This window comes from Moschus berezovskii, chromosome 12 (genome assembly GCF_049115385.1).
Source record: "Moschus berezovskii isolate FMDL1 chromosome 12, NW_MosBer_1.0, whole genome shotgun sequence".
In the NCBI taxonomy this organism is placed as follows: Eukaryota; Metazoa; Chordata; class Mammalia; order Artiodactyla; family Moschidae; genus Moschus; species Moschus berezovskii.
The window spans coordinates 89,330,134-89,354,653 of NC_142471.1; the positions used below are offsets into that span (position 1 = coordinate 89,330,134).

General features: G+C 47.3%; 1 protein-coding gene across 3 annotated transcripts in view; it reads right to left on the reverse strand.

The window, feature by feature from the left end:
• Window positions 1–16,282: 16,282 nt before the first annotated feature.
• The window catches only part of CPXM2 (carboxypeptidase X, M14 family member 2), a 146,230-nt gene continuing 137,992 nt past the window's right edge, over window positions 16,283–24,520 (reverse strand). For 2 of the 3 annotated variants that reach the window (XM_088842406.1, XM_055424451.2), the window contains one exon: window positions 16,283–17,635. In XM_088842406.1, coding sequence (XP_088698532.1) covers window positions 17,417–17,635 — 219 coding nt within the window. In that variant the 3' untranslated portion in view covers window positions 16,283–17,416. Of the gene's footprint in view, window positions 17,636–17,943; window positions 18,083–24,520 lie in introns of those variants that run through there. The other variant, XM_088842407.1, reaches the window with a different exon arrangement.

The window sequence follows — 24,520 nt, forward strand, 5'->3', positions numbered from 1 at the left end:
TCAGCCTCTGGCATGTATGCTGAGTGGGATGATTGATAGTGACTTCAATGTGTAAGCTGATAGCATTAATTTTTCAGCAGATTGACGCTTCCCCAGGAAAACACACAATTTCTTTGCAGAGCAGAGATACTTCCTTCCCACAGAAAGTACATTTCTGTTTCATAAGGGGGTGATGCGTGCTCAGTTGTGTCTGACCCTTTGGACTGTAGCCCGCCAGACTCCTCTCTCCATGGGATTTTTCAGGCAAGAATAGTGGAGTGAGTTGCCATTTCCTCCTTCAGGGGATCTTCCCTGAGTAGGCTGGTGATGTGTACTCAGTCGTGTCTGACTCTGTGGACTTCACAAGGATATTAGGATATAAACAGTACATGATCTATGGGATGTAAAGATACTTGAACAGACAAGGACTAACCCTTTATCTATTAGGAAGGCTTGAGATTTGCTGGCCTCCCATCTGCCTCTAGAAATTCACTTATTTGGGTGAAGATGTTTACATCCGGCAGACCTCTTTGTTCTTCCTGGGTGACTTTAACCTGCACAGTAGCTGAGCACCTCAGTGTCTTTGACAAGGAATCACCGCACCTGACTTCCTGTACCTGTGAGCTCAAGGATGGTCTTCAAACCAGAGCACACTCACCAAGACACCCAGAAGAACACTTGGAAAGAACCATTTCCATGAAGACAGAAAGCAGCTTTTGGCAGAGAAGTGCTCTCTACAGGGGGCCCCCCTCTTTGCCCTGTCCCTAACTTTAAACTGGGTACCCCCCATATTCTACTCATCTCTGGCTCAAGCCCACCTTTCAAATCTTCTGATCACACAGTTCCTTGCCTAATCTGTTGGCTCCGTCCAGAGATCAAGGAAGTAGAAATGAAGACCAAGTAGGTAACAGATGACCAGATCTCTTCCCCAGCTTCCCCCTCAGTAATCTCGAGAATAAACTGTGAACAAAATAGCCTCGAAACAAGAAGTCAACAGTCTGTATACAAACCTGCATATTAGCCTGCACACAAGCCTGCACACAAGCCTGCACACAAACCTGCACACAAGCCTGCACACAGTGGGAGATGGTGATGACTCTGACCCCCACCTCCATGATTAACTGAGGTGACTCCCTGTTTCCTTTTGAAAATGATCACGACTGAGCAGCATCTTCGGAGGTGGTTTTTGAGGGACACTAAGTCCACCATCTCCCCAGATTGCCGACATTTGGATTAAAAGCAACTTTCCTTTCTACCAACATCTCTCTCTTTGATTTTCGAGTGGTGCGCAGCCAGACCTGATCTGGTAACGTTTCCTCCCCTGATGTACCCCTGGGCCTCAGCACAGTGTTTGGTGAACAGCAGGCTCCAGTCCATCTGTTGAGTGCATGAGTGGATGACTGGAAATGTTCGGCCCAGCTCCAGTTCACTTGCTACCCTCTGTTGGATGACTATGTATCTTACATCCTGAACACGTGGATGAAAGAACAGTACGTTCTATCCTCTTGATTCATAGACAGCCAGCAGTCTACGATTCCTGGTGACCAGCAGCATGTCAGACGAATGAGCGGGCAGAGATCACCGGGGTCTTCACTGGTGCAGGGCCCCGCCCCCTCGGCCCTCACACGCCGGTCAGCCCCCTGGCCCCGCCCTCACGTGCGCTTCTTTCAGGGATGTATTCAGTGACCAGTGCCCTTGGGTCCGTTCATCTGTCACCTGAGCGTCACACTTACTTCCTGCCAGCGGTGCCCCCTCAAGGCTCTGTGCCTTGCGTCTCACACTCGGGCCCTTCTCTGATACCTAGGAGCCCACCAGGCTCACAGCAGCTCCAGCCTCCTGTCGCTCCCACAGATGACAGCGGCTGGCATCCGCCTGCTTCCCGGAGATGCTGGGGGCATGAGCCGCCATTGCCAACAACAGCAGCCTTACCTTGGTGTCTTCTTTCTGCATCACTTACCCAGCTCCTTCACCTCTGCTTCCTGGGAGCAGCCCCCTAAGAAACTCCCTTCACCCAAATTCTTGCCTTAGACTTTACTTTCACGGAGCCCCAAACCAAGGCATACAGTTAGACAAAATATCTCACTGTGGACCTTTTTCTGTTCCCATCTTGCAAACCTTTTAATTATCTATCCTTTTACTAAACGCTATTCCCTCAAAATTTCTCCTTCTCGATAAACTGAAAAGAGCTTAGGCAAGTTCCTGACCATTCCCAGGCTTCATTTCCCCCTCAGTATAATGAAAATAATTACACCAGTCTTCCCATTTTACTACTGTCTTGGGGGAGAGTGCTGGGAAGCTGATGCTTGAAATGCTTACAAAGGCAGCAGATTCACCAAAATTAGGGTTGCAATTAGATCCTAAAGTTGTCCTGCAATTTCTTAATTGAAAAGAAAAGAAAATTGTATCTTTCTTAAGAATTAAAGAGTTTTTCCACACCATTTATTTTTTTTAAAGGGTTTTGTTTGTTTGTTTGCGTTTTTTGTTTCTGTTTTTACTAAGAAAATACTGTTTAATCTTTGTGGAGGAGCCAATCAATATCAGCAGCTAAATCTCTATGAAACCAGCCAAATGCTACTTAGGACTCAAGGCTTTCTTGCTGTCCTGTCTAAGCACAGTACCATTTATTTTGCCTTCTTTCTCTGTCTCCTTCTGAGATGTTCCTAAAGTCAAGATGGACTACATGCAATTTTTTTTTCCTTTTAAGGTAGTTGAAGCAGAAGATCAACAAAAGCCCACGACACACTTGTAAACTGAAGGAGCCACTCTCTGAAATGTTTCCATTACTTCTCAGCAAGAAGCATGCTCCTGCTCTCCTGTATTTCTTGGAACCATCTGTGTGGTCTCGGCTGAGCTCCCTGTGGGCCTGGAGCACCCCCAGGGCTCTGCTCAACCCCAGTCCAGTGCCTGAAGCCTGGTGCCATTCTCCCTGCCTCCTGTTTGCCACCACCAGCTTCTCCTCCCTGAAACTGCTAACCCTCTCTCAGGCCAGATCCTTTTCTAGCTCCTCAAATACAACACACCGGTGTCTGTCTGGCCTGTGGCACAATCTGTCCTCTCCCCCCCGGAGAGACCCACCCTTTTCTTCTTCTCTTGGTCTGTCAGTGGGACTGGTTCATCTTCCAAATACACATATCATTGTCTGAAGGCCTTCAGTTCAGTTCAGTCGCTCAGTTGTGTCTGACTTTCCGCAACCCCATGGACTGCAGCACGCCAGGCCTCCCTGTCCATCACCAACTCCTGGAATTTACTCAAACTCATGTCCATTGAATTGAAGGGTTTCAATCCTAGACAAACACTCCCACGAGCCAAGCAAACGCATTTGGGTGGCCTCTTTGTAGGTAAAGGGCTCAGGATGGGTAGGAGCCTTGCACAGCTGCCCCTGCACAGCCCTTACTAACAGGCAAACCAACCAACCAAGTCGACCCTGAGGCGCTCTGACCGCCTCCCCTCTTTTGTATGTGTGCATGCGCAGTTGCTCAGTCATGTCCGACTCTTTGTGACCCGTGAACTGTAGCCCGACAGGCTCCTCAGCCCATGGGGATTCTTCAGGCAAGAATACTGGAGTAGGCTGCCATTTCTTCCAGAGGATCTTCCTGACCCAGGGACCGAAACTGCATCTCCTCTGTCTTCTGCATTGCAGGTGGATTCTTTACCGGTTGAACCCCAGGGGAAGCTGCCACATTTGCATAATGGAGCCAATAACAACTTCCCCCGGGGCATTGCTGGGAGGTTCAAATAAAACAATGACTGTGCAAGTCCTTTGTAAACTACCAAATGCCATGTAAATACATTTTTTGTTTTTACCCTGTATTCACCTGATGCAAGGGGCCAACTCATTGGAAAAGACCGTGATGCTGGGAAAGAGTAAAGACAGGAGGAGAAGCGGGTGATAGAGGTTGAGATGGTTAGATAGCATCACTGGTTCAGTGAACATGAGACTGAGCAAACTCCAGAAGACAGTGAAGGACAGGGAAGCCTGGTGTGCTGCAGTCCATGGGGTCACAAAAAGTTGGACACAACGGAGACACTGAACAACAACAACCCTTCAAAAAGAAGAAAACCCTGAAGGTAACAGAACTGATTCCTAGGAAGTGATTTTCATAAAGCTGCTGCTGCTAAGTCACTTTAGTCGTATCCAACTCTGTGCGACCCCATAGACGGCAGCCCACCAGGCTCGCCTGTCCCTGGGATTCTCCAGGCAATAACACTGGAGTGGGTTGCCATTTCCTTCTCCAATGCATGAAAGTGAAAAGTGAAAGTGAAGTCGCTCAGTCTTGTCCGACTCTTAGCGACCCCATGGACTGCAGCCTACCAGGCTCCTCCATCCATGGAATTTTCTAGGCAAGAGTACTGGAGTGGGGTGCCATGGCCTTCTCCGTCATAAAGCTGAGGGTCCCTCATTTCCTGCAAGCCTGTTCCTTCTGAGTCAGCCTCAGGCAGGATGCTTGTTTCATCACCTCCTTTGGGATCACTAAAGGGACTCTGCATGATCATTGTTGCTGGCCCATTTTGTGGGTGAGAACACTGAGTCTGAGCAGGATCAAGAGACTTTCTCAGTCATATGATAGCGAATGACAGTCTGAAATCAAATCCACTTTTCTCTCCTTCCAATGTCCAAGCTCTCTCCTATGCAATCAGTGAAGACCACCTACATGAGAACTAGCAGGGGCTATTTTTTTCCGAGTTGGCTCTAGCAGGGAGGCAGCCACTACCTTTTGCATTTTGGGAGAGATTCAAAGGCAGGCAGAGGAGTAGAAAGCTTTCTAGTGGAACAGGGAAGACTCCAGGTGTGCCCTCATGGGAGGCTGTTGGCCTAGGGAGGCTGGAGATGAACTAAAGAGAAGCAAGCAGCTTATGGGATTGGTTAGGGAGCATCCCAGGTGGCTCAGTGGTAAAGAATCCTCCTGCCAATGCAGGAGACACGGGTTTGATCACTGGGTGGGGAAGATCTCCTGGAGGAGGAAATGGCAACCAACTCCTGTATTCTTGCCTGGGAAATCCCATGGACAGAGGACCCTGGTGGGCTATAGTTCATGGGATCGCACAGTGTCAGACGTGACTTAGCGAATGAGCACACAGGGCGCATACTGGACTGCCTCTGGTTAGTTCCAACTTAGAAGCAGGGACAGAAACTAGGGAAGGTGTCAGTGATTCATCAAGTCCTGGCCGTTATGGGTTGATCATTTGCAGGGATTTTTGTTTAGGTCCTGAATTATTACAAGAGATAGCATTCTGACTTCCTGCAAGCCTGACTTAGAGCAGGCTGGTTTCCGGGGCTGGGTGCTGCAAACTGAGTCAGATCCAGTTTTGCATATGCTCCGACTGCTGCGCCTTCACGTATTCAGTTTCTCATGTCCCTCTACCACCTGACTCAAAACCCAACCTTTATAAGAGGACACATTTCTTTACTAGGGTTTTAGGAGAACACAGACAATTTAATCTCTGTTAAAGTAACTGAACAAGCAAGTAAACACCCGAGGGTGACCCTTGAAACTGAAAGTGTTAGTCCCTCAGTCGTATCTGATTCTTTGTGACACCGTGGACTGTAGCCCACAGGGCTTCTCTGTCCATGGAATTTCCCACAAAAATACTGGAGTAGGGAGCCATTCCTGTCACCAAGGGGTCTTCCTGACCCAGGGATCAAACCCCAGTCTCCTACACTGCAGGCAGATTCTTTACTGTCTGAGCCACTGGGGAAGCCTTCCTTTCTGTCAACCAAAAGAAATATTTTTAAAATTCTTTATTTATTGATCAGCTAGAAGGTTTGAAGCAGTGTTTTGACATAGTATGTTTCTATTCTTTGCACTGGCAAAATGATCCAGGGTCACTGATACAGATTCACCGTGCTGAAAGTTCCCACTCAAATGTGTGACCACAGTAGCATCCACGGCTCCATCAAGGTCAGCGAACTGAAGCATTTTTACACTCCAGAGTCCTTAACAATGGCTGCTGAGTTAGGGGGTGGTGCCCAGCGACAGCTTGAGAAACATTAAAAATAGCAGGCGATTCGGTGAGGTTATCCACAAAGGACCTTGGTGCATAATGGAACATCTGAACAGAGGAGCTGAAAATACCCCAGCAACACAGTTATTCTTTTTAGTCACCATTTAGCATTTTGGCTTTTGGTTTCTGAAGTTCCAAGGCAGACTAAATTAGTAAAATATATGCAAAAATGTTCCTGAGTTCAGTGTTGCTGAAGGGTTGGAGTTGCTAACTTTCCCATCAGAGAGACCTGAATTTGAGCCTTGCGTCAGTTAGGATAAAGATCTGCTGCATATAACCTAAAATCCCCTGATAATGCAGGCTGAAATGAGGTAGGTGGGAAATGTCCAGAGGAAGACAGCTGGGGGCTGATATGGTGGCACTTCAGTATCTCCAGGCCCTGGCCTCTGCCATTCTCAGGGCTTGGTTTCCATCTTTGAGGCCTGTATCCAAGATGGTTGCTGGAGTGCCAGCCTTCATGTCTCTGTTCCAGGCTGACAGAAGGAGGAAGAAAAAAAGAACAAAAAGGCAAGCCCTCCTTTTAATTGCACATCCAGGAATTCTCATTTACATCTCATTATCCAGAGCTTACAAGCATGGTGCCACTCCTACCCTCAAGGACAATTTAGATATGTAGCCTTTTCCTTGTCCATATTGTTAACCACTGAAAATGCCCTTTAAAGAAAAAAGAAAGTGGCCCTTGAATATACTCAGGGTTCAGTTACTAAACATGAAGGAGACATTAAGTAAACACGTGGGTTGGGTTTTCCAGAAGCAGTTTCAGAAATGTGGATTTCTGTGAAAAGGAGTCACTGGGAAATGAGTCCAGGAGAAGGAGGTAAGAGTATGGAGATGCTGGATGAAGAGTGAAGGGTTCTAAGCAAGGACATGAGACACGGAGTGTTCCTACCTTATCAGTAAACAAGGGTTTCACAGTCATTGTGATTGCAGCCCTCCAAATGTGAATTTCTGAGACCTAAGGAAGCCAGGAAGGAAAGCAGTACCTGTGATCCAGCAGGCACTGGGCTGCAGCCACTCCCTCTGGTGAGCACGGATGGAAACACAGGGAACTGGCCCCAGACCGCTGAGATGCGTGAGAAGGAAATTATTTCAGTGAGTCCAGGCTCTTGCATCTTCCCATACACAGAAAAGCACTACATTCCTTAACTTGGGATATCTGGTTTTCTTTAAATAACAATAATCTTTTGATGTTCTGACTACCTGCCCTTTGTTGTAAGATTTCGATATAACCTGGCTCCTCCCCTTGGCTTCTTGGAAGAATTCTCTCAGAGCTACTTGAGATGCTGTCTTCTGGGCTTAAGTCCTAAAAATTTCTGCCGAATAAAACGTAACTCTCAACTTTTGGGTTGCAACTATATGTTTACATGGACAAACGTGTTATAAGCCAAGTGCCATCAAGAGTGACCTTGACTAGCCCCTCTGGGACTCCTGGGGACAATATACATTCAACTCAAGGATCAGGCAGTTGGAGTAATTACACACTGACACCTACCACTCACTGGGGAAAGGATACCCAGGGGAGAAAATGTCCTCACTATTCTGGCAAATACAAGCAAAGTGAACCCTAAAGCTGGAGGGTAGCCTCAAACCTAGAAAGATCATTGCTGGCTGCTGGAAGTAAGATCTCACCTACAGTCTTTCATTTCTCATCTGTATATTTTGAACACAAATCAATTAAGAATTGTATGTCTGCTTCCATGGTGGCTCAGCTGGTAAAGAATCCACCTGCAGTGTGGCAGATGTGGGTTCAATCCCTGGGTTGGGAAGATCCCCTGGAGAAGAGAAAGGCTACCCACTCCAGTATTCTGGCCTGGAGAATTCCATGGACTGTATAGTCCATAGGGTCACAAAGAGTCGGACATGACTGAGTGACTTTCACTTTCACTTTATTTTCAAGAAAGACAACAGCAGTTTTCTATTTGAATCTGTGAGTTGTTATGAACAGTGGCTAAAATGGTAGTGTTGAAGTTGTCAGCCCTCTATGGATACCTATGTCCATGTCTGTAGCTCAGAAAGAACTTTACCTTTAATAGTGTATTGGATGTTTTCCTATCTTCAGAAGCTGTTAATAAGTAAAATTACAAAGTCTCTGAAATGAAAGGAACAAGGATCTGATTGGTTTATAAACACTTACATAAATTATTTCATATAATTATCAGAAAATAAGGACCTTAAACTTATAATTCTTTAATATGCTGGCTAAAGCTAACTTAGAAACATTTTAGGAATCCATACAACTAAGGTAAATCTTTGGCAAATGAGACTAATTTAATGATTTTGACTTAGTAAAGACTACTATGTCTTCTCTAATTGATTAATGCTATGTATAATAGGTGACTTTTATTCTAAAGGGTGTTTTTTCTTAGACTTATTCTCTTCTACTTATCAAAGATGCTAACATTATTCCTAGTTAATATTTCAGGCTTTGAGTTTGTGTTCAACTAAATTGAATCATTTTTTCTGACAAACTGTATATTTCAACAGCAATTGTGTTTTGTAGTGTGTTAGCATGAAGATAATTTCCAAGATCTTTAAGTAATTTAAACCCTGGGACTGACACTAAATTTCATTAACTAAAGGATAATCATTGGATGCCAAGATCATTTCTAAGCAAGATGAATGCTGAAATGATTACTAAGCAGTTTTGCATTGATAGAACTCTGCTTCTTATTTTTATATTCATTGAGTTATATTAATGAACATGAACATTTTTGCTACTTTTAGAGATTCTTTTAAGGGAGGTACATGGCTCCAGAAAGTTGTTATATTGATACATGAACTCTGCTAGTTGCTAAAATGCTGATAAGCGACAAGGTTGTCAATTATCCACCCCACAGTTTGCTGGATAAAAAAGAAGTTGCTTACTTTGGTTAAAAGTTATAATGGCCACAATCAGTTAAGACTATACCAGAAGCCACAGTGATAGGGAAATACAGCTGTGTACATGCTCCTATTTTTCAAGGAAAAGAGTAGCTTTGCCTTAAAGCAACCTGTCCTCTACTGGAGTGTCAGTTTATTCCAGAATGTGGAAGAGCTAATGAAGAATAAACTTACAAAGTGAATTTTATTTGCTTTATTTTTTAATAACTAAATTCAGAAACTTACTGAGTCTCCCTGTTTTGAATGGCTCTGTAGTTGTTTGCATGAGTTTTGTAGGAACCCGGTCTCTTTCTTGCTAGGATATAATTGGAAAAATTACTTATGCAACCAAGGTCTTGTCTGGAATGTCATATGAGAAAATAATTCTTATTTAATCTGGGATGACCTTTTTTTTTTTAAACAGCCTTATTGAATATAATCTATGCCATACAATTCATTAAAGTGTACAATTAAATGACTTTTCAGATATGTGCAGTCATTACCACAATCAACTGTAGAATGTGTTCATAACCCTCTAAAGAAACTCCACACCCCTCAGCCATTACCTCCACCCAAGCTCCTGATCCCTGTAGCTCTGCTGCTGCTGCTAAGTCGCTTCAGTCGTGGCCGACTCTGTGCGACCCCATAGACGGCAGCCGACCAGGCTCCGCCGTCCCTGGGATTCTCCAGGCAAGAACACTGGAGTGGGTTGCCATTTCCTTCTCCAATGTGTGAAAGTGAAGTCGCTCAGTCGTGTCCGACCCTTAGCGACCCCATGGACTGCAGCCCACCAGGCTCCTCTGTCCATGGGATTTTCTAGGCAAGAGTACTGGAGTGGCTTGCCATTGCCTTCTCCGCCCTGTAGCTCTAGGCAACCACTAATCCGGTCTGTCTTCATGCATTTGCCTATTCCAGACAGTTCATGTAAATAAAATCGTACAACTTGTGGTCTTTGGTGACTAATGTTTTTTCACTTGGCACAATGCTTTCCAAGTTCATCCACGTTGTAGCATGGGTCAGTATTTCATGTCCTTTTATGACTGAACAATGCTCCATTGTGCTGCTAGGCCACATTTCACTTCTCCACTTAGCTGTTGATGGACATTTGGCTTGTCTCCACTTTCTAGCTACTGTGAATTATGCTGCTGTGAACATTCCCACACAAGTTTTATGTTGACAAGTTTTCATTTCTCTTGAGTATTTACCTACGAGTAGAATTGCTGGATCATATGGTAACTCCATGTTGAGCGTTTTAAGAATTCTGCCAGACTGTTTCCTAAAGCAGCTGCACTTTTCTCTAAAAATAGTCCTTTTTTGTTGCTAGATCTTTTGGATGCTGAAACTTCCAAACATTTTAAATACATTAACATTGATTGACTCTCCACAGTATCTGTTAGCAGCTGCTGCTAAGTCGTGTCCAACTCTTTGCGACCCCACTGATGGCAGCCCACCAGGCTTCCCCGTCCCTGGGATTCTCCAGGCAAGAACACTGGAGTGGCTTGCCATTTCCTTCTCCAATGTGTGAAAGTGAAAAGTGAAAGTGAAGTCGCTCAGTCGTGTCCTTAGCGACCCCACGGACTGCAGCCTACCAGGCTCTTTCATCCATGGGATTTTCTTGGCAAGAGTACTGGAGTGGCTTGCCATTGCCTACAGCAGGGATGACTAAACCTGTTTAAGAGGTGGGAGATCTCAGAGAGATAAAGAAGCTTGTTAAATGCCACTCAGATGGCCAGAGGGAGGATTACACGTAAGCCCGTCCCCCAAAGCCCTTTCCCTTCCCTTCCCTCTCTATTTCACTGCCCCCTCCCGAGAGGGGCCATGACTCATGGGAGGGCTCTTTCCTTCCTCTGCTGGCCTGGGGGTGCCAGTGGAACTTTCTCCATGGGGTTCAAAGGTCCCCCTGTCTTCTTGCCCTGAAGAATCCCCCTGGCCCTGTGCAGTGTGTTCTGACGGAAACTGCTGAAGACACAGAACCAGAATCTGACGTCCTGGAGTCTCTGGACTTCCCAGAGCTTGACAGGGACAACACCCGAAGGACAGTGGCCTTTGCTGTGTCCCCGTCTGGGAAGCCTGACAGCTAGAGTACATGTCTGGAGAGAACGGCGAGACAGACTCAGACAGGAAACTGCAACTCTCGGTGAAAATTCCTTAAAAGCTGACGCCGTGCAGTAAGTGTTCTCCAGGGCCAGATCTGCTTCTGTCGCTCTGGGGTATCTGTCTCCTCAGCTCAGCTCTCTGTCAGCGCTCTGCTAACACAGCCTCCCAGAGCTAATCAAGGAGTAGATCAAGACGGTTGCTTCCACAGTAGTGATTAACTTAAAAAAGCAAAAACAACTGAAGTAGATGATCCGGCTATACTTCTTTATTCCAGGCCTCAGCCTCAGTTTTCTCCTTTGGAGAATAGGAATGATACTTATCTCTAGGTGCAGCTATGAGGATTAAGGAGAAGGAAATGGCAACGCACTCTACTATTCTTGCCTGGAAAATCCCCATGGACAGAGGATCCTGGTGGGCTACAGTCCATGGGGTCACAAAGAGTCAGACACGGTTGAGCAACTAACACTTTATACTTTACGAGGATTAAAAGTCATACCGCACGGTGCTGGGGACATAGTACCTGAATAAAAGTACTTATCTTCTTCTCTGCCTCTTAAGTGGCATTAGTGGTAAAGAACCTGCCTGCCAATGCAGGAGTCATAAGAGACATGGTTTGGAACCCCGGGTTAGGAAGTTCTGCTGGAGAAGGAAATGGCAACCCTTTCCAATATTCTTGTCTGGAAAATCCCATAGATAGAGGAGCATGGTGAGCTACAATCCATGGGGTAGCAGAGTCAGACATGACCAAAGCAATTTAGCATGATTTAGCACTGCCTCTTAGTGCCTGCAGTGTGCCAAGAGCCAGCCTAAATGCCCCCCAAGGTGGAGCCTCACCACAGACATGTGAGGGAGGTCCTATTATTCTACAGATTCTACAGATGAGAAGACCGAGTCGCAGAGGTTATATCACTCACCCGAGGTTGGCTAGGAACTTGGAGCTGTGTCTATGCGGCATAGGATAGACGGACAGAAGGAAGAACTCTCATAGTCTAAGAGGCAGGGCTGGGACTACAACCCTGACTGGCTGCAAGAAAGATGCTTTTAAACATTTTGCTCTAAAATAAGTCAGAGGGGAGTGAGAGAGGCTTGACGGGGCCTCCGGAAAGAGGTCCTCTCGCAGATGCTGACAAGTGGACCAGATGCAGACGGAGTCCACTAACCCAGGCGCCAATGAGCATGAGTGGCGCCTGCGGCCCTTCCCCATCAGGGCTGTTCTCGTGATAGAAGCGGTAACAAGCAGCGCCAGGGTGATGCCCACCTTGGGGAGATGACGAAGCTGCGAAGGACACAGAGCTGCACCCCCAATAAGCATCACTAACTGAAAATCAAAATGGGGCCGGGAGCAAGGGCAGCACCCAGCTGTCAGGCCTTCTGAAGTGGACAGAGCGCTCCGACGGCAAGAAGCACCCAGAGTCAGGCCCAGGAGCTTCTTCGGGGCTGTACTGCATGTTCATTGGCTCCTCACCAACAGTTTCCCCAGACAAGCTGATCAGATGAGGATTCCCATCTTCCTTCCTCTGATTTCCCAAGTTCACCCCGACTCCATCACTTTCTTTGCTCCTAAGAAAGGCTGAGAGGCACAGAGCACAAGGCTGCTCCAGGACCTAATTATGGTGTTCCAGAAGGGCAGTGGAAAGAGCACTGCTGAGAGTCCAGCCTCTGCCGTGAACCGACACACAACTTTGAATACTTTGTGCCTCTCCCTGGACCTCGGTTTTTCCATTTCTAAACCCAGGGGGATGGGGCTATTTAAGGATGGAAACGTCGGTCATCAGTGCTGTCACCCCTTCCCATACCCAGAGCAGACATAGCTAATCAATTGTCGCATTGCTTCCCACTGAGCCAGGGCCCTACAAGCAGCTACTTACTGATGCATCAGAATTGGCTTGCAAGGGGACACGTGGTTTCCACCCCTGGAAACCTCAGTCATCTTGAGGTGCCCCTCGGCTCTAAAGACCTGTCATTCTCCTCCATACATACCAGCGGGCACTGGAGACTCTATCCCATGGGTTCCATTGCTCTGATTTTTTTCTAATTTTTTCTGGACCTTGTGTCTTGGCTAGGAACTTGGAGCTGTGTCTGTGTGGCAGGGGATAGACGGACAGAAGGAAGAACTCCCATAACCTCAGGAGAGGTTGTTCCTGGTACCCAGACCTCAGCTTCAGAATCTGGCTGCGGGGAGCTTGTCTCTGGCCAGCTTTCTGTTTAGTCCTTCTAGGTGCAGCTTTGTGGGTGGCAGTGACCCCAACCACTGTGACTCCCCCATTGGGCATGGGGGTGTCAACACAAAGTGGGGTGGGAATGTGAGCTTCTCCAGGCTGGGCGGTGACCACCAGGACCAATTCTGAACCTGAAAATTTGTGCTACTTTTCCGGCCCAGCCACCCAAATACCATATAAATATTAATAAAACATGCTTTATGTTACATCGTGACTTGGACATTAACAAAATGTTGTAGCTTTAAAGTTGTTCATTTGGGATTGGCAGATGTAAGCCTGTATACATAGAATGGACAGACCACAAGGTCCTACTGTAGAGCACAGAGAATTATATTCATTATCCTATGATAGACCATAATGGAAAAGAATATTAAAAAAGAATATATATATATGTTTATACGTATAACAGAATCACTTTACTGCACAGCAAAAATTAACGTAGCATTGTAAATCAACTATACACGGACTATATACAGTCCATGCAATTCTCCAGGCCAGAATATTGGAGTGGATAGCCTTTCCCTTCTCCAGGGGATCTTCACGACAACCCAGATCTCCTGCATTGCAGGTGAATTCTTTACCAGCTGAGTCACCAGGGTAGCCTATATAAATATATATGTATAACTGAATCACTTTACTGCACAGCAGAAATTAACATAGCATTGTAAATCAACATACTTCAGTAAAAAAATACTGAAAAAAAAGTTTTCTTAATATCTTTGTTACACAAAGACTGGATAAATCTCAGGGTTTCCTGTTAAAGTCATTGAAACTGAGATGCAATCCCTGAAGGATCCTGATCTGAGCAGTTCCTTAAACGCCCTTTAACCAAAAACATAGGTGACATTAAAAAGAGCAGGGCTGCAGCGGCCACCTGGGCCCTGAGTGGGAGAGTAAGGATAAACAGAGGATTTTCTGCCAGAAGCAGATGTTTTGTGTTGATTTTACTCTAAAGAAAGACATCCAGATGGAAAGCAAAACCTTCTACAAATCTTTCAAACAGTTGCTATTCAGTCAAGTCTTATACGTACCTATGAAAGGAAGACTCTTGAAGAGGTAATAACATACTGAATAAATCCATGTTACAGCTTTTGAGTTTCTGAAATCACATCTTCTTAACTTTTAAGGGCATCTCACAAAGTAGCACATGGACTTCCCTGGTGGTCCAGTGGCTAAGACTTCATGCCTCCATGGCAGGTAACATGGGTTTGATCCCTTGAAGGGGAACTGAGATCCTGCATGCTGTGCTGTGTGGCCAAAAACATACAACCAAAGAGCAGCGCACGCACAAGCCTGGTTCAGTCTACATGTATTTACTGAGCACGTGCTGTGAGCAGGAAGCCAAGCCAGCCATGTGGGGCAGAGACCCAGGGTGACGACATCATTCTTGCCCTTGGGGAGATTATGGGGCAACGGCCGGGAGAACCAGCCATGAGACGACTCCTAGTGGAAAGGGGTGGACAGCCAGAGGCCCTGAGGACCCAGTCCATCTGTCCCAATGCATCCATGTTATGAGAGTAGGGAGGCTTCCTGTAGGAGGTGGCATTTGAAAAAGGCTTTGAGATGAGAGACAGGGATGCAGAGGCCCAAGGTCACCTCTCAGCAAGATCCGGGAGGGGTAGTTCTGGCTGGAAAGCAGGAGAGAAGTCCAGTTGGAGAGAAGCCCCAGGAACTAGGTGAAGGAATATGGTCTGGGCTTGGCTCAGCAAGGAGAAGCCGCTGAATTATTACAGAGCCAACGGGGAACCCACTGAAGCGGCTGAGTGGAGGAGCAGCTTCAATAGCCCAGAGCGTCAGGATCTGGAATATCACCTCTCTCCCAGAGATCAGGGGACATCACAGCCCCACAGGCCTTCACCGTCCACAAGCCCATGGGCTTACTCCACAGGAGCAGAGGAGAGAACAGAGAGGCTGCCCCGCCCGAGATCACATACTAAAGGGTGGTGCCAGGGCTGGAAACCACAGCTCCAGCCTGAAAACCCGACACCTGTGGATGGGCTAAGTCTGAAGATACGCTTGCAGAGGGCTGAGACTTGCTGAACACGGCAGATGGTGAACCACACCCCACGGGTTAGAGAGATAGACGCTGGCAATGAGAGTCATCTCAGTGCCAAGTGCAGGGACCAGGCTTCCCAGTAGGTTGTGGCAGGGATCTGCTGATCCACCGTCTGCTGATGCCCTTGGAATGCTAATCCTTCTGAACTGCAGGGCTGGTTGATCATTTCAAGGGCTTTCTAGTGTCACCTGTCACAACTAATGCTGCAAGGGGAAGGTTTTCCTACAATAGGCTTCATGGCGAGCTACGTGGTGAATAGCTATGTGACTACGGAAAGTTAAATTCATTCAAATTATGTAACTGGAAATGCTTTCCTCAAGTTGTACGAGTCACATTTCAAGTGCTCAAAGGCCATGTGTGGCTACTGGCTGCTGTGTTAGGTACCACAGAATCAGACATCTCCAGCACCACCGAAGGTTCTAGTGAACAGCACGGGTCAGCTAACAATGCCCCAGACTGTGGTCAAACCCAGCTGCAACATGTTTTTATGTTTGGTCTCCTTGTAGGATCTTAGTTCCCCCACCAGCAATTGAACCTGGTTTACCGCAGTGAAAGCATAGCGTCCTAACCTTACTGGACCTCCAGGGAAGTCTCTGCCACATGTTTTAATGAAGTTTTACTGGAACACGGCCACGCCCGCTTGATTTACATATGGTGTATATCTGCTTTTGTGCAAGAATAGCAGAACTGAGTACTTGTGACAGAGTTTATGGCCTGCAAATCCTAAAATATTTACGATCTAATCCTTTATAAGGCTGCCGATCTCTTGTGTAGATTCTCAGAAAGTGACATGAGACTCTTTTCTGGGAAGGCGCTCCCTGGCAGCTCCAGGAGTTACTAGTGGGTCCCAAGTGTCAGGATGACTTCACCCTAACACAGGCACCCCCATCCCCACCCTGGGGCAAGAGACAGGGGACACAGAGCTGGCCGCACCTCTACGGACCTTGATCCGGGTACGGACTGCCCCTCTAGAACAGGAGCCTTCACCAGGATGACCAAATGCAGAGAGAGGAGGTGGGGCATGGCGTCTGGGTGGCTGCAAGTCTACCTGAGAAAACCACACGACTAGAAGGATCTCACCACTTGCTTTATTTTTCTCTTCTTCTCAGGTCAGTGAGGCAGCAACATTAATAAAAACCAAGACGAACTGTGCTCTTGCATGGAGATTCAATAACCCCTCCCACACCAATGCTCCCTGATAATTCTAAGAGCTTTTCATCAAATGGAGTCTAATCTGGATGGCCCAGCATCCCACATACCAAAAATAACTGCCAGGGTGATGTCAGGCCAGCTTAGGAGTGCTCGTTTCCAGGAAAGGAGGACTATATTGAACAGGGAGGGCTGGCGGTCAGCCTCTTTTGCTCTTTTCAAGTCCCAGGAGGTCAGAGAGCCAGGCTAACTGCTCTGGTTCCTTAGGGAGGCTGGCGCCTCCTTCTGTCCCTGTTCAGGGAGCCCCCAACTGCAGCAGCAGGAAGTTTTGGGGGTTCTCTGTGGGCCCCACTGCACACCACTCGACCCAATGCGTGCCTGCTGCCCACATTCACTCTTGAATTATTTCAGCCTTTCTCTCCTTTTATGAGCATGATCCTTTGTTGAAAGGGGAACTAAGCTAAATCAAGAGGCAGGCTGATGCTCACTTGGTAATGTCTCTATTGTCAACAGAGTGCAGGATTCTTCTGTAGCAGCTTGGAATGTCCTGGGGCCAGAGAGGGTGGGTTTTTAGAATGCCTGTGAGCAACTCAGCTGGTAACATTTGGGACAGCAGAGCCCTGGGAATGCTGCCACTTTCACTGTGCAAATTGCAAATGCACTGGGAATTCTTACTGTCACGCAAACAGGAGAAGCACCCGTTTCCTTTCCTGTACAGCCAGGAGACCCTCAACAGGCAAGCTCCTCCCTCCCTCTCTCTCTCTCTTGAGCCCCAGGTTGGCTTATTGAATTATTTCACCTCTACCAGCCTTCCTCTGCTGCTTTGCCCAAGTTATTTGGATAAATGGGAACAAAGAAACTATCCTAAATCCCCCGCTGAGGACCAGACTTGCAGTGCACACATACTCCCAGGCCTTCATGAATTACACAGAAAACAACAAGGAGTGAGTCCTCTATGAAGCTACAACCAAGGTGGTTTAATTTGCAGGGGTCCGGGACATGACTCAAGAGTTGAGAGGTCACCCGCGCTGTCGTCTCTTCCGCCCCCGCAGCTTCAACCGCCTGGCTGGCAGGCTGACGGGCTGCTTTCCGAACTTCTCCATGATCTCTCTGATCCTGGCCAGGTTGGTTTTGCTGAGCGTGAAGTCGCACTGCGTGGCCCCCATGTCATAGCCGACCATGCAGTTCTTGGTGGACGAGGTGAAACCTTCTGCTTTGGCTGTGACCACATACTCTCCAGGGTTGAGGAGGCGCCAGTAATCCCCATCGCTGGCTGTGAAAAGAAAACAGGAGAATTGAAAGCAGTCCCTTTTTAACACAGATACCAACCAGCCCTGTTATTCCAAGGCCAGCCTCTTGGCCAGGGAGAGACTTGCAGGCAGGCAGTGTGGAATTCAAGCCCCAGCAGATGCAAATTCTTAGTGCATTTTGGACGCCGAGATGTTTTCCTTTTGGGACGTTACCTTAATGGTTTTAACAGGAAGGGGACTGGAGTGTAGGCTCCCTGCAGTGTTAGTACGCATGAGCAGAGATGGAGACATGATCGCTAACATTCCTTTCTCTCTGACAATACACACCATTCATTATGAACTTGAACTTCTAAATCAGATGCCCTTGCCAAAGAATGCCATCTTGAAAAGCCATCTGTGCCTGGTTTCCTGGCTTCCCTTAGCATGGCTATAAATATAGAAGAGTAGTATGAGGGTGGGGCTCTTCAATTCTGAAAAAGAGAAGGAAAAGGCTACAGAGGACTTGGGCCAAGTGACCTGGAAAGAGGTCCCAGGTCTGCACGTCATTCCCTGGTCTTCCATGAAGAACTGGAGCTTCAGGGGCAGTTACACGTTGCAGACAGTGTCCCCTTCCCCCTCCCCACCCCCCTCAGTGACACCATTGATCAGGCATCCAACAGGGATCCAACTGGAGCCATGTCCAGCCTCAGCTCATGGCTAGATCTTTGTTGAATAAAGCAGGGTCTGAGGCCAAGGCCACTCCTTCCCAGGGGACCCACACCTGCTGAGATCACTTGGACCTCTGACATTAAGGAGGCTTTGCAATAGGAAGTTCAGTTCAGTTCAGTTGCTCAGTCGTGTCCAACTCTTTGTGACCACATGGATTGTAGCACACCAGGCTTCCTTGTTCATCACCAACTCTCAGAGTTTGCTCAAACTCATGTCCATCGAGTCAGTGATGCCATCCAACTGACCATCTCATCCTCTGTCAGCCCCTTCTCCTCCTGCCTTCAATCTTTCCCAGCATCAGGGTATTTTCCAGTGAGTCAGTTCTTCGCATGGGGTGGCCAAAGTATTGGAGCTTCAGCTTCAGTTCTTCCAATGAATATTCAGGGCTGATTTCCCTTAGGATGGATTGGTTGGATCTCCTTGCAGTCCAAGGAGCTCTCAAGAGTCTTCTCCAACACCACAGTCTGAAAGCATCAATTCTTTGGTGCTCAGCTTTCTTTATGGTCCAACTCTCACATCCATACATGACCACTGGAAAAGCCATAGCTTTGACTGCTGCTGCTGCTGCTAAGTCACTTCAGTCGTATCCGACGGACCAAAAAGGAAATGTCAACTCTGATGCAGGGCACAGAAGGATGAGACAGGTGCCAATCCACTGGACCGACCCAGTCAAGCTCCGTGGTAAGCCATGTAACAATCTCCATTTCTACAGGAGTAACTGGACGCCCAGGGAAGTGTCACATCTACACAAGGTCACACAACTAGTGATCAACTGGTCTTCCAGGGCCAGGTTTGTTCTCTCTCTTAGGACAATCTGTCCTGTCCAGTCTAAAGAGAAAAGGCTGGATTTGATCAAGTGCTATGTAGGCCTGGGCAAGATTTACTCATCTGAACGAGTCCAGAAGTCCTCTAATGGATGGACGAGAATTCTCTGTGTAAATGAATATGTATCTTACACACACACACACAACACTCTAAAGCAGCACGTTTAAACTGACATCACTGCTGCTGCTGCTGCTAAGTCACTTCAGTCGTGTCCGACTCTGTGTGACCCCATAGACAGAAGCCCACCAGGCTCCCCCGTCCCTGGGATTCTCCAGGCAAGAACACTGGAGTGGGTTGCCATTTCCTCTATTTATCTGAGACGTCCCATGCAATGCATGCAATGAGTTCACTAAAGCACAAGATGTTGTGAAAAATGAAATGTGCAGGCAGTTGTTCACCACACGCTCGCAGAATCCGCTACCTGGTAAACAGGCCTCGATGTGAGAGCCCTGGGCATGTAACACAGGCAGGCTTTCCCTGTCTTTCTCAGCACCTGCATCTTTCTCCAGTGAGAATGCAAGGTTCTCAACTACATAAAATGTCACTTCATGGCTTTTCAGAGACCAAGAGCCGCGTCTGGCCATCTTTGTCCAGTTAATCTGATGGCCCCGACCTCCTGGGCAGGGCAGGCATCCCCTGAGACATTCCTCCAAGCTCTCAGCTCCCAGACACACCTGCCGGGGGGCACCTCTGCTCTTCCAGACCTCATGACCTGAGTGTGAGTAGCTTCCCTGTCCCATCCTGGCCCCGTGCTGAGCCCTGGGCTCCATATGACCTGTGCTTCCTCTTTCCCACTTAACCCTGGGTTTCAATAGTGCGTCGTCCAAGCATGCCAGCTGGATTGAGCAGGATGAAGACAAACAGTCATGCAAACATGAATGCAAACGTCCTATTCCTGCGAGAAATTGAACACGTTACGTCTCAGCTACTGTGGGTACTTTCTCCCCACAAACGCAGGGGCGGATTAGTTAAGGTTAGGAACTGGCTTCCTGCCAAAGGCTGCCTGCCCTGATGGAGGCCCCTGGAGGTGAGGCCTCTCAGTGGGACTGCCCACCTTGGGGACACATGGGAGGCCAGTATGAAAGCCCAGGGAAGGGGCAGCCCAGGTTCCCACCAAGGGAGGCGCTCAGGGAGCCAGAGGAGTGAAAGAAATCCATAAATAGCACATGCTTGTCAGCAGTACTCATTCAGATTTATCAGACGGCTTTGGAATGCTCCTTCTCCCAGCAAGAGCAGAAGGCTCCCTCCTCACACCCTCCTCGATCCACCTATCTGTGGTGTGCCAGCCTTCTTATCATGATGCCCCGCCAGGTGTGTGTTTGAGGGGAGCATTCTGTGGGGCTGCACGGGGAGCGTGGCACCCAGCTGGCACTGCCCGGCATGGGTGGATGGAAGGGACAAGCCAGGTCCTAATGGAGGGCCATTCACTCGCAGGTTGGGTTAGTGTCTTCTGAACAAAAGACAGTCACGTGGCATTCTGAGCCAGGTGTTGGGCCAGCACATTTGCATGCATTTAGAAAGCATCCGTACCAACTTCACTCCCTGTGGAATTCCACTTCATAAGCCTGCTTGTTTTATGCAAAATCCCTCCTGGAATAAAACTTGTCAGATCACATAAGCCTCAGACAGAAATCAAGGCAGATTCAGAGCTTATGTGACACACGGGAGGACCCTGAAACTAACACAATGAAGAACCGTTCATGACACATGGGATTCATTCCTCTGTAATGAGAAGGTGCTGGGAGATTATTTTGGGGGAATAAAGGGAGGTTGAGCTGAGTTTCCCATTAGCTCATCGAAACTCTCCTTGATGACAGGGGCTTGAAATTCTGAGCTCATCAGGCAGAGTTCTCTGCTGTCTTGTGGGGCCCCGTGGACATTTTATCTCCCACTCTGTTTAAAACTCTCCTTTTCTCCCATTGCCTACAAGGCGCTAATGGTCCAAGGAATGTTCCAGGCTCTTTAACGAATCACTCTTTTATAGGAGCTCATTAAGAATGTTTAAAATACAAGTCCTGGGCAGAACCAGATCAGACAGCCCATTTGATCCATGAGGATCACCCGCCCCTTGCATGTCTGGCCCATGACAAGCTTGCAATCGGCCTCTGTCGAATGAATGAATTGAGAATGGATCAGTGTATGCCTCTCCATGTGGGGCTCAGTTCAGTTCATTTCGGTGGGGCTCCTGTGTACCAAATGCCATGCAACCCAGTGTGCAGCCTCGCGGTCAGTAGCTACAAGATCTTGGGGGAAAAGTGGTGAGATGCTCAGGAAATAACGGCTGAGTGAAGAACCAGGTTAGCTACCTTGAGAGAAGGTGATTCAGGGCATCACACCATAGTCCACTGCTTCATGGCATTTCAGACGCGTGCCACCCGTTGACACGATACTTGTCCTTCTCTGTCAGGCACGTGAGCGGACAGCCTGGCACTGAAGAACACCTGGGCCGGTGACACTCTTAACATGTACTGAATCCCAACCTCTCCCTGTCCAGAGCTTCAGCTTCCTCGCAGGTCAAATGGGATCATTTCGGGGAGGACAGTGTCTCCATGCATGTGATCAGCTAGTGGGGAAAAGGCCCCTTCTCTCCTTCGGGAGGAACAGCGTGGACAAGGGAAGGGCACGCCATGGAGACTCTCAAACCCCTGGCTCAGTACCAGTTCGGCCTCTCGCTGTGTGTCTGGGAAATGCCACGTCATGACCAAGGCGGCTGGCTACCTGGGCCCAGGGTAAGCTCTCAGACCACCAGGCACAGGTCAGGCCAAGTCCGTGTCAAGTCTCATTTCTCCCAGTTCAAGGGTGTTTGCGACTGAAGAAGTCATTTTTTTAATGACAATCAGGATTTCCTGCCTCGTGCTGACGGTGCATCTGTTCCCTACACCTGGGCAGGACCCTACCCTCCCAATGGCCCACATCCTACTACCCAGGACCTGTGAATTGATCTTATTTGGAAAAGAGGTTTTTGCAGATGTAATTCAGGCTCTTGATATGAGTTCAGCCTGGATTACATGTTCAGTTCAGTTCACTTCAGTCGCTTAGTCGTGCCCGACTCTTTGCGACCCCATGAATCGCAGCGCGCCAGGCCTCCCTGTCCATCACCAACTCCCGGATTTCACTCAAACTCATGTCCATTGAGCTGGTGATGCCATCCAGCCATCTCATTCTCTGTCGTCCCCTTCTCCTCCTGCCCCCAATCACTCCCAACATCAGAGTTTTTTCCAGTGAGTCAACTCATCGCATGAGGTGGCCAAAGTATTGGAGTTTCAGCTTTAGCATCAGTCCTTCCAATGAACACCCAGGATTGATCTCCTCTAGAATGGACTGGTTGGATCTCCTTGCAGTCCAAGGGACTCTAGGGAGTCTTCTCCAACACCACAGTTCAAAAGCATCAATTCTTCGGCGATCAGCTTTCTTCACAGTCCAACTCTCACATCCATACATGACCACGGGAAAAACCATAGCCTTGACTAGACGGAACTTGGTAGGCAAAGTAATGTCTTTGCTTTTTAATATGCTGTCTAGGTTGGTCATAACTTTCCTTCCAAGGAGTAAGCATCTTTTAATTTCATAGCTGCAGTCAGCATCTGCAGTGATTTTGGAGCCCAAAAAAATAAAGTCTGACACTGCTTCCACTGTTTCCCCATCTATTTCCCATGAAGTGATGGGACCAGACGCCATGATCTTTGTTTTCTGAATGTTGAACTTCAAGCCAACCTTTTCACTCTCCTCTCTCACTTTAATCAAGAGGCTTTTTAGTTCCTCTTCACTTTCTGCCATAAGGGTAGTATCACCTGCATATCTGAGGTTATTGATATTTCTCCCAGCAATCTTGATTTCAGCTTGTGCTTCTTCCAGCCCAGCGTTCCTCATGATGTACTCTGCATATAAGTTAAATAAGCAGGGTGACAATATACAACCTTGACGTACTCCTTTTCCTATTTGGAACCAGTCTGTTGTTCCATGTCCAGTTCTAACTATTGTTTCCTGACCTGCATACAGGTTTCTCAAGAGGCAGGTCAGGTGGTCTGGGATTCCCATCTCTTTCAGAATTTTCCATAGTTTATTGTGATCCACACAGTCAAAAGCTTTGGCATAGTCAATGAAGCAGAAATAGATGTTTTTCTGGAACTCTCTTGCTTTCTCCATGATCCAGCGGATGTTGGCAATTTGATCTCTGGTGCCTCTGCCTTTTCTAAAACCTGCTTGAACATCTGGAAGTTCACGGTTCACATATTGCTGAAGCCTGGCTTGGAGAATTTTGAGCATGACTTTACTAGCACGTGAGATGAGTGCAATTGTGCGGTAGTTTGAGCATTCTTTGACATTGTCTTTCTTTGCGACTGGAATGAAGACTGACCTCTTCCAGTCCTGTGGCCACTGCTGAGTTTTCCAAATTTGCTGGCATATTGAGTGCAGCACTTTCACAGCATCATCTTTCAGGATTTGAAATAGCTCAATTGGAATTCCATCACCTCCACTAGCTTTGTTAGTAGTGATGCTTTCTAAGGCCCACTTCACATTCCAAGATGTCTGGCTCTAGGTCAGTGATCACGTTATCGTGACTATCTTGGTCGTGAAGATCTTTTTTGTACAGTTCTTCTGTGTATTCTTGCCACCTCTTCTTAATATCTTCTGCTTCTGTTAGGTGCATACCATTTCTGTCCTTCATCAAGCCCATCTTTGCATGAAATGTTCCCTTGATATCTCTAATTTTCTTGAAGAGATCTCTTGTTTTTCCTATTCTGTTGTTTTCCTCTATTTCTTTGCATTGATTGCTGAGGAAGGCTTTCTTATCTCTCCTTGCTATTCTTTGGAACTCTGCATTCAGATGCTTATATCTTTCCTTTTCTCCTTTGCTTTTCGCTTCTCTTCTTTTCACAGCCATTTGTAAGGCCTCCTCAGACAGCCATTTTGCTTTTTTTGCATTTCTTTTCCATGGGGATGGTCTTGGTTCCTGTCTCCTGTACAATGTCACGAACCTCCATCCATAGTTCATCAGGCACTCTATCAGATCTAGTCCCTTAAATCTATTCCTCACTTCCACTGTATAATCATAAGGGATTTGATTTAGGTCATATCTGGATGGTCTAGTGGTTTTCCCTACTTTCTTCAATTTCAGTCTGAATTTGGCAATAAGGAGTTCATGATGTGAGCCACAGTCAGCTCCTGGTCTTGTTTTTGCTGACTGTATAGAGCTTCTCCATCTTTGGCTGCAAAGAATATAATCAATCTGATTTCGGTGTTGACCATCTGTGATGTCCATGTGTAGAGTCTTCTCTTGTGTTGTTGGAAGAGGATGTTTGCTATGACCAGTGCGTTCCTTTGGCAAGACTCTATTAGCCTTTGCCCTGCTTCATTTCGTGCTCCAAGGCCAA